The 10,412-nt window shown below is 50.9% G+C and overlaps 1 protein-coding gene across 1 annotated transcript in view; it reads left to right on the top strand.

The window, feature by feature from the left end:
* Positions 1–2,621: 2,621 nt before the first annotated feature.
* Positions 2,622–10,412, top strand: part of Tshz3 (teashirt zinc finger homeobox 3) — a 72,614-nt gene continuing 64,823 nt past the window's right edge. Inside the window, exon 1 of the mRNA XM_051206988.1 lies at positions 2,622–2,909. Coding sequence (XP_051062945.1) covers positions 2,870–2,909 — 40 coding nt within the window. The 5' untranslated portion in view covers positions 2,622–2,869. The remainder of the gene's footprint in view (positions 2,910–10,412) is intronic.

Here is a 10,412-nt window from a genome sequence, read left to right as displayed (position 1 = left end):
GCAAAGCTGTGTGGTCGCAGTGTGCACACCGCACAGCCCAAGTTGTGCGTGACAGGCTGTCGCTGCAATGTGCAGCCCATTGACACTGATGGATGCGCCAATGGTTGGACGGACAGATGTTAGGGCGGATCACACAGCGTGCCGTGCCTGAACAGGGAGGGTTAGGCACTGGCGAGCAGGGGTGCCCGCAGGCAACAAGAGGACCGGCCTTTAGGCCGCGGCGCAGAGAGGGGGTGCGCGGCGAGGGAACGAAGGTTGAGAGAGCAGCAAAGGGAAGGAAAGGGAGAGGGAAGCATCCTTTGGGCGAACTCCCGATGCGTGTTGCCCAGCACTGAGCACGTCGCCGGCGGCGTGCCTAGGTGGGTGCTCCACGCTTGGAACGTGATCTGGGGACCTTCGGGGTCTCACCTCCAGCGACAACGACACTCTTCCAGGCCAGAGGGGCCCCGTGACCATTTGAACCGTGAGGCCAAGGGCAGGGACAGCCGACTCACCGATCCCTCGCTCGCAAGAAGCGTTGCGCGCCCCGGGGCCGCTTTTCCCCCCGGCCTGGAGGAGACGCCGCTTCGGCTTCTGCGGCCACAAGCACCAAGCGCCCCGGGTGTACCCACCCACGAGTACGCCACACACACAGGCAGTCCAGGAGCCTGGCCTCAGCCCGCCTCGGGCTCTCGGCTCCACCCGGGATCCGCACCGCACCGGTTAACTCAGAGAGCTCCGGCACACCTAGGCGCTGGGGCAGGGTTTTCAGCCCCGGAGGACAGCAGCCACACACATCTGCATTCAGGCAGGCGTCTGGACCCAGCCCAAGCCCGCCGGCCGGGGCGAGCAGAGACTTTTGATCTTACCGGTAGGGTGAGATCTTGGTCTCCAGGTCTACAAGAAAAAGAAAGCACGCTATGAACTTTCAAAACTTGAAAAAACAACCACAAGAAAGCATGAAAAAGAGACAGGGTTGAAGAAGAAGGAAGAGAAGAATAAGTTTAAAATAGGTTGGGGGGGGGGAGAAGAAGCAAGCAAGGAAGGCCAGGGTTGCAGCTTCCAGTGCGCTCAGGCGGCTAGTCCTGGGGCGCAGGGCACCGGCCCTCGGGTAGACTGTGGGCCTAGGGGTCCGCATGGGTGCCAGGGCTCCAGCCGGCGCGCCCAGACACAGAGCAGCTCCGGGGAGCTGGGGGCCCAGAGGCCACCCTAGCCATCACCGCCCAGCAGCGCCCGGAGCCCGCTGCGCCGCGGCCGCCCCATTCTCGGCCTAAGAGCTGGCCCAGGGAGACGCAATCGAGCCCGCAGCGCATCGATGCGCCGCCGCCCGCGCCGCTCCGGCTCTGGTTGCCGCTCCACCGCCGCCGCCCGAGGGTCGCCAGCGTGAATTCCAGCCCACCGGCGCCCTCACTACCAGAGTAAGTGAGCCCTCGTCGCCCTGTCGCCAACGCAACATTGCCAGCTGCCTCCTTCCCTGGGCGCATAGGCCGGGTCCGCCTGGAGCCTCTGCAACCCCAATCACCCAATCAATAATCAATCTCCTTCGTCCAGAACTGCCCCTAAACCGTGCGCGGCTAGAGTGGCCCCCTGTCCAGGGCGCACCCGGGCGGGGGATGGGCAGGGGAGCCGGAGTTTCTTCTGCCGCCCCCGTCCCGCCTAGGAACCCGCCATCGCCATGGGTGGGGGGCGCGGCCAGTAGCGCCAAGGGGGCAAGACGCGGGGTGCTGAGACAGTGATCGTCCCAAAGTCAGTAAAGGAAACTTGGAGGTGCCCCCTCCCACGCTAACCCCCGAAACACGCCTGGGAAAGTTTGCCTAGGGGGAAAAAAACAGAGGGAGGCAGCCACGGTGGGTCCCAGGAGAAGAGCCCCGGGGCCCACACCCACGGTATCCCGTGCCTCTTCGCTCTCGTGTGCCCCGGGGCCCTGGGATCTTTGTAGGGGTACCATCCCGAGCTGGGGAGCGCTCTCAGGCTTTGCACGCGGCGGGTGGAGAGGAGTGAGGGCCGGGAGGGGCAGCCGGGAGCGGCCCCGGGATGAGCCCGGGTGGGGAAGGAGGGATGGGCGGGGGCTGCGGGCTCCCCGGGACGGGCTCGGCTGGGCGGGACCCGCGCCCCTGCGTGAGCGCACGGGGCGGAGGCAGAGGGCCGGGTCTGGGTGCCTAGACTTGGGCGGGGGTCCTAGGCAGGCATCGGGGCCGGGGCTGGGGGCGCCCCCGCGGGCAGGCGAGTGACACGATCATCTCCTTTTCCTTTAAGCTTGCCTGTTGCCGACGCCGCCGCTCCAGCCGCGCCGTGGGCAGAAGACTGGACCGCTGAGCCCCGGGCCGCGGCGGCGGCTGCACCCCCCCCGGACCCCCCCGACTCCTCCACCCCCGGATGCCTTGACCTCTCTGCCCGGGGGCGGGAAGCGGGGCAGGACCGGCCGGGGTCGCTCCCGGGCTCCTCCTCTCATCCCTCTGCCCGCCTTCTTCTCCCTCTCTCCCCGCCCCCCGGCCCCGAACCCCGCGCACCTCGTCTAGGGACGGGGCGGGGGGGGGCAGGGCGACCGCTCCTCCCCGCCCCCTCCTCCTTGGGCCTCTGGAGCGATTTGTCAAACTTCCCATTCCGCCGGCAGCGTGGTCCTCCTCCTCCTCCTCTGCCTCCTCCTCCTCCCCCCGCGCTCCTCCTTCCCCGCGCCTCCCTCGCCCGCCCTCCTTCCCTCCGCACGTTCGGGGATCGCGGCGGAGCGCAGCGAGGGGGGGACGCGGAGAGCCGGGGCGCAGCAGCATCCTGCGGGCGGCCGCTCTCCGGGGGGGAGGCTGCGAGCAGGCCCGCCTCGCCCCCCCCGCCGCCCCTCCCTCCCTCGGCTCAGCCCGGCAGCGGCGGCGGCGGCAGTCGCGGGAGAAGCATCATGCCGAGGAGGAAGCAGCAGGCGCCCCGGCGCGCAGCAGGTACGAGCAAGGCTTCCCCTTCCTCCTCCAGTCCTCCTCCTCTTCCTCTGCTCGCGCCGCGCCTCCGGGCTGCCGGCCCCCGCGCTGCTCGCTGCACTCCTCGCCTCTTTCTCTCCCTCTGTCTGCGGGCGCAGAGTAACTCCGGGAGCCCGGTTGGCTCGCGGCTTTCCTGCCTGGGTTCGCGCGCCCCCCGGTTGCCCCGCTCCGCTCTCCGCTCGACCCGCTTGCACACCCTCCCGGGGACGACCGAGCCGGGTTAGGTCCCCGCCTCCGCCGCTCTGGCTGCAGCGGGGAAGGCGCTCTCCAACCCGTGTCTTTCGGTGGGGGGCGGGCGGGGTCACCTGAGTTCTCTGGGACATCTTCCGTGTTGTCCTGGGTACTACCCGGTGCCTACTTGAATAAGAGCAAGCGAGCGAGTGAGCTAGCCGATCCCTCCGGTCACCTTACTGCTAATTCGATTGATTCTTCATTTATTGGGCCCAAACCGGGTACAGCGGTGGAAACCAGAGCGCACAGGGTCTGGGTATTGTCAGATGACTGTCAGGTCAGTGTTGGATGCTGACATTTCCTCCACTCCTGAATGTCTTCTTACCCCTCCCTCTCTTTCCGCTGCTGTTCTCTACCCTCTTCTAGCACTTAGTTTGGGACATATCTGAATACCCTCTCCCCCCCTCTTTTTTTCCGCCAGGAACGTCAACTCCTGTTAGGACTGAACTGATTTTTTTTTTCCTGGAAAAGAGAATCATTTAAAACAAAACAAAACCCACACACATAACATTATTTTGCAATAATGTCGGTTGGGGGCACGTTGGCTGGAAGAAGGGTTTCTGGCCGGTTGCCACCCTTGATTTGATGACTGATTGATCGCCCGTCATGCCTGTGCCTTTGATCTATTCATTCCCAATAAACATCAATAAATCACTTGCAATAGTGAGGCCAAGCTCCGTGACGTCAGGAGGGCCCTGTCAGTGCAACTTCAGGGATTTGGGGCGGCTTGCCGAGAGAGGACCACATATGGACGTGGTGTATTTTGATATGAATAACACTCAGACGTGCAAAGGCTCAGTTGCTGCCTGAAGGGGAGGGTAACTTAGGAGTCCTTTTCTTTAATCTTCTTTCCTTTCACTTCTCTTTTGATAGAAGAGGGGAGGGCTCAGAGAAGGGTCACGGAGGCAAGGCTTGCACGCTGGTGATATCCAGCTTGGTGATGGTGGTACCCTAGCTGCTGCTGCTGGTGATGACTATCCATCAGAGTGGCTTCCAACTCAGCTGCACTCTGGCCTTCAGTCCTCACCAGGGCCACAGAGAAGGAACCTTAAGATACTTCTCCCCGAAGTATACTGGCCTGTCAGTGTTGTGAAGAAACCGTAGGGGGGGGATTAAACTCGGTTTGGTGCATAGAATGAATGTGTGTTTCCCCCTGTACTCAGTGTTACCCAAATTTAGAAAGTTTGAAGATCCCAACAGAGAGCTCACCTCCTCACTGATGCAGCCTGCTCATCCCACCTCCTCCTTTAAATTCCAGGCTTTAGCAGTGAGCTTATCTACCCAAAATAAACTCGAAAACTTTGGAGGCATCCTTTACAAAGTTGGGTAGTAGGAATGTCTTGGGTTTCTTCCAGTCTGCGATTTTTTTTTTCTTTCCTTTTCGGGGACACATTTTTTAAGGTATCTGTGCCTCCATCCAATGAAACATATGTGGTTGCATCTTTACATTTGGTTTTGAACTCTGTAGTTTGTCTTTACTATCCTACCCTACCCATATGATAAGTTTCTCAAATGTACTGTTAGTTTGATTTTTTATTTATTTATTTATTTATTTATTTATTATTATTTGAAAAACAACCTGTCCACTAACCTTTTTGCACTTTTAAGCCAGCCAGGAAATCTCAGGTCAGTTAAGGAAAATTCATTATATAAAAACCTGACTGCAGGACTAATGGGAGATGGAAGAATGGCTTTGCTCTATCAAAATGACCCGTCAAAACGACTTTGTTTCATATTTGATTTAATTGTCTCTCTCCTGACAGGCACATTCATCAATAGCTTAATGGTCAATCAGAAGTTGGCAGAATGAGTGCTTTCATTCTTTCTCATAGCCTGGTTTTGGATTTACTTTATCAGAATGCCTCTGCCTAATGGACGTGTGGAGGAGGGGGTGCAGAATGACTGGAGAGCGCCACAGAAAACCCTTCCACATTTAGGCCACTTATAAGTACATCCAGGCCAGTAAGTGAGCTGTGTGAGGTTGAGGTGCTGGTTTGTTTTGTTTGCTTGTTTGCATGGATGGACTAGGAACTTCTCTGCTTTCCCTCCTTTTTTAGTTCCCGCAGCTGCTTTTGGGACATACTGGGAGTGATGACAAATTGATTGCTTTGTCCTGATAGAGAGACAGTGGGAAAAGGAAAGATGTCTGCTGATTGGTGACTGGAAATCCTGTCCACAGCAACCTTGAGAATACTCGAGAATCCACACCCCCCCCCCCAAACTGAAAGGTCCGCTCAGCCATAAAAAAAGAAAAGTTGTTTTGCCAGCTTCATTAGTGTTCACCTAATTAGCTGTAAACCTGATGGATTCCTGACAGCTTTAATGATTGGAGATGACAAGCTTGACGCAGTGTCATGCAGCAGAATTAGGTTTGCAGCTAGTTTGATGTAATCAAGTTGATATTACACAGTCCTGGCTGCCTTTAGTTGTGCATTAACTCAATTTTCTGCTGCAGGTGACAAATGGGCTTTGGTACCTGGATAATCATGTCATAGGAATTAGGGCCCTTTTAATGGTCTGGGGTAGAATAACAACCACAAAGGGCCCAGAGCTGGGGAGGGCTTGCACGAAGCACACAGGTGCACGCAGGCTTTCAATCTAGGCCAAATGTAACAGAGCTCTCTGAAAGGCCGAGCAGGCTCCAAGAATCCCTGAAAAGACGGGTTTCTGCAATTTAGATTTTGGAGATAGAAATTATGCATGATTTGGAGTCTTTTTGCAGAGAGGGAGAATGGGAAAGAAAGAGGAGTTTCTTCACCTGCTGGACAGAAATCTGGGCAGGAGTTTCCATCGTGGAAGCATATACTATGAAAGGATCTGACATTTGTACTGGGAGATTGCTGTTGCCCATTGGAGCTGGGTTAGGAATGGCCAGTGTTCTTTCGGCAAAATAACCATTATTCCTTGCTTAAAATAGGACCCCCCCACCCAGGTCATAGTGTTTGTTTTTTAAACAAGTATTTTCAGAAAATAGCAGTGCTGAATTAGAGTAATCTTAACAGTATGTTATATTTTAGCTACGTATGAACGTTTTTGGAAGAAATATCACAGGAGATCACCGTTCGGCTTAAAAAAAAAAAAAATCTTCAGTGAGCAACAACTCATCAGCGACTTTCATATTCTTTTCTTCCTTTTTTTCCTGCAAAGGAGTATTCTCCTGTGGAGTTCTTAGGTGGGTAGCATTGTGAGGGTCAGTCTTCAGGTCTCCTGACTTTGGTAAAAGGGACTAGGATCAGCTGGTGTCATTGAACTCTGTGGGCTTCCCTGGAAGAGGCCGAAGGCCTTTGCCGTAGCCAGTGGACATGCGCATGCCTGAGAAGTGGCCCACCTCAGAGGTGGCTCACCTGGTGGTATGCCTGTGACAACTTCATCAAGCCTCTTCCTACCTGGGGCAGCTTTGCTTTTTCTCTAGGAAGCCTCAAACACTCCGGACAGCATGCCCAATCTGCCTTGTGCATTTATTTCCTCTCAGACCTGTCACATAGTTTTTCTTTGGACAGGCAATCTCTCTAGGGTAGGGTGGCACGGAACTGGCTTTGGCTGGCTTATGGTTTTGTTTTTGTTTTTGTTTTGTTTTTCTCCTCCCCATTTCTTTTGAAACCAAGGGTGCTATAAACATAAAAGAAAAAAAAAATAAAAATAAAAAAGAAAGAAAGAAAAGAGAAAATCAAATCAATGAAAGAACAACACAATTCAAGGAATCTTCCTGTGGGCCTCTACCTGGAAAAGAGAACCTTCCACAATTCAGATTTTGCGTCCCCACTCGGTGACCTGACAACTGTCAGGGAGGGCTTCAGTACACTCCAGGGAAACCCTTGATTGTGAGCAGAGGTTGTTGTCATTTTGTTCTTGGATTTGCCTTGAGCATGCTTCTAAATGGGAGTGAGGGTGTCAGTAGCTGCCAGATCAACAGTTATTCTGCAGACTACCTTGGAACTCCGAGTTTCCTCTCTTTTATTAAAGGTGGGTTAGAGAAGAATGGAGAGTGACCGTGTTCAGGGCCTGGGCAGATGCTGTGGAGCCCAGGTGAGCTTGTAGGATGCACACCTGTGTCTCAGTCCAGCCCGACACTTCTGCAAGGCGAAGGGTCTTGCTAAGCGTGTGGACTAGCTCTTGCTCTTGGGTGCTTTCTGTTTTATGTGTGGGCAGCAGAGTGAGGTCTGGCTAGGCTGCAATACACAGACATGAGGACGAACAAGGAACTGGCAAGTGTCCCATGGTCCTGATGTCACAGCCTCCTCCAGGTGCAGCCTTGTAAGGGTTCCCTGCAGACCCACTGAACAAACCATGCATATCTTCGGCCCTGTAGTTAAAAAAAAAATAAAGTGTGGGGTGGTTTGTGTCTACCGTTCTGTGCTAGTATCCGGCCCGCTGAAGCTGCTGGTCCTGGAAACAGCCCTCTGCCCTTACCCACATCCCCAGTGCAGAGTGCAGAGAGGCCAGGCCAAACCAGGGAGGGACCTTGTGAGATTCTCTCCCTGTATGCTCATGCTTTGCTTATGTTCTAAATGGCGGTTTCTGTGTCTGAAGGTAAAAATGAAAGGTGAATACAATATATTTTATTTGGTAACAATGGTGTAGGCTTGAACATCCAGGCAGAAAATGTGCACTTGTAATTAGACTCAATAGACAGGCAGTCATTTTTAAATTCTTTGACACATGCATAAAATAGTCATATAATAAGATAAGATGACAATTTTATGTTAGGTTGATAAAGTGTCCTGATACATGCATTTAAATGTCTGTAAGCCTTTTTTTTTTTTTTTTAAATCCAGACAGATTAATTCTAGTTTCCAGTATTTGCAGTTAGTCATTCAATTAATTTTTAAATCCCACTAAACAATGACTATGAATATATTTTTATTCCTCTCTTTCTGGATTTTTTTTTAACCTGCATTGTAAGAAATGGATGAACTTTGGAGCTTTCCTTAATTTTTCTCAGCATGTGTCAAAATTTACGTTCAATGTGGACTTAAAAATTCAGGTTGCTGTTTGTGGATAGAGTAAGGAGGTGCATTCTTGGAAATAATCTTTGAGAAGACAGTAGCAGACCGTGGCCAGCTTGAGGCTACTTGCCTGAATGACTGACAGAGTCTAGATTTAGGAATCATTATGGGAAGAATTACATAGTGTCCTTGACCAAATATTGAATATTTTATAAGCCCCATTTTAAAAAAGACATTTTCTAGCACAATACACTTAGTTTGATCAGCATTTATATTCTTTGAGTTTAATTAGTTTCAATTCTGTCAATTTTCCCACTGTTCCTACCTAAGTAGCCCATGAGATGTACTGAGGGTTCAAAAGGGCATTTCGCTAGAAGTTGTATAGCTTGAACTTTATCACCATCCACGCTTTTCTCTCAGATATTCAAAGGTGTGGTTCTTGGAACATAATTTAAATTTATTTGGGCTTAATGATAAATTAGTAATCCATACTGTCAGGACATATGTTATTAATTATATCTGTGCTTTCTTTATCCAGAACGGCTGTTGGGGAAGCAGGGGAAGTTCAGATTGTCTTGAGGAGGGAGGGGGCCAAACAAGGAACTCACCCACTCCTTGTCATACTTCTTGGTCTCCTGACTATGACAATAAAGATTGGCAGAGGACAGAAGATAGAGCAGAGGGAAACTATCAGTTTGCTATCTAGATACTAATGCTTACTAGGGTGCGTTCTTAAAAATGTAAGCTTAACACTCTGTGCTTTGAAGTCCAGTTGGAAACTGAGGCTCAAAGCAGGCAAGATTGGCTGGGCTCTATCCCACAGTCTCTCCCTCCCCCCCCCCTCTCTCTCTCTCTCTCTCACACACACACACACACACACACACAGACTCACTCACTTCTTCCTTGTCTGTGATAAACCAGGAGGATGTCTTTTCCATAAGTCTAAGGTATAGAAAACAAAATACTTCAAATACTCCCTCATTTCCCAAACTTGAGCCCCTTCCTTAATGGAGAGTAAAGGGCTCTACGTGCGATGACTCAAACTCATTTACTTTTGATATTCTGTCCCCATCATTAAATTTAGCCCTATGTATTCAGTTTCCTCTGAGTTCTTTGAGAAATGCATGTTGCATAAAATAGGCAATTTTTAATGAACAATTTAATGTAAATGGGTTTTGAATTTAAATTAATATTAATGAAGCCTTGAGTGCATTTATTTTGCATACGTAAAGACTTGTAAGTCTTTCACCCATGTGCTTTTTTCTTTATGTAGTAACATTGGTTGGGTGAATGAACCAGCACCTTTTAAAGATTTACACTTAAAATACATTAAATCGATTTTATATTTCACCTAGTGCCAACATATTATTAAGCAAAAGCATCAGTTCATTTTAAGAAAATAGCCTGATCTCCTCCAAAACCTCTCAGCTTCCAGGACCCTGCAAGCTGCCACTGGTTTGGCATTGCTGCTGGAGAAAACCTAACCAACAATAGTTACTACAATCAAGATGTTTTCTTTCTTTGGCTTACCTCTAATGCATTATGTATCCTGGAATGATGTAATTAATTCTGTTAGATGTAATTGCTATAATCACTTTGATGTTACACATAATAAAGGTAATGTTGTAAGCATACAAAAAATATAAACACCTTATTGTAAGGAACGCTACCATTTCTTCCAGAGCCTGGTTTATACACCAGTGCTGCTAACTATTTTGGGTCGTAGATGACAATTGGTTCTAGCTGAGTTCATTGGGATTCCGAAGGATGACTCCTGGGTGTGGTGGAATCTCCAAGCCTGTTGCCTAGGGATCTTAATGCCAGTTTCCTTAAAGATGTGGCCAATTAAGAGGAGGTTTTGTCTGGTGTGGAGGAGAGAGGTAAAGGCTTCAGGAGTGGTCATGACACCAGAGGATGACATAAGAAGGAGAGTTAGGGGATCTTTGATTCCTGGATTTTCTCATGGCCTAGAATTATGGGAGATGCTCTCTCTCTCTCTCTCTCTCTCTCTCTCTGTGTGTGTGTGTGTGTGTGTGTCTAGGAGAGCAGGGAGGGAGGAAGATAGTGCATGTGCTTATGGGTAAGTGGGAAAGACCACTTTTCTTTAATAATATACTAAGGGGAATAAAATGCTGTGTAGTTCCTTCATTATCCTCATTTTATGTTTCATGGATGTGTGTGTGTGTGTGTGTGTGTGTGTGTGTGTCTGTGCACACGTATACCTGTGTTTGAGACTGTTCGTGATATGCCAGGGCTGATATTGTCTGCTGGACTAGAGCCACCTCTCCCA

Source organism: Phodopus roborovskii, unplaced genomic scaffold, assembly GCF_943737965.1.
Source record: "Phodopus roborovskii unplaced genomic scaffold, PHOROB, whole genome shotgun sequence".
NCBI classification, from domain to species: Eukaryota; Metazoa; Chordata; class Mammalia; order Rodentia; family Cricetidae; genus Phodopus; species Phodopus roborovskii.
This window is presented reverse-complemented; position numbering and strand designations above follow the sequence as displayed.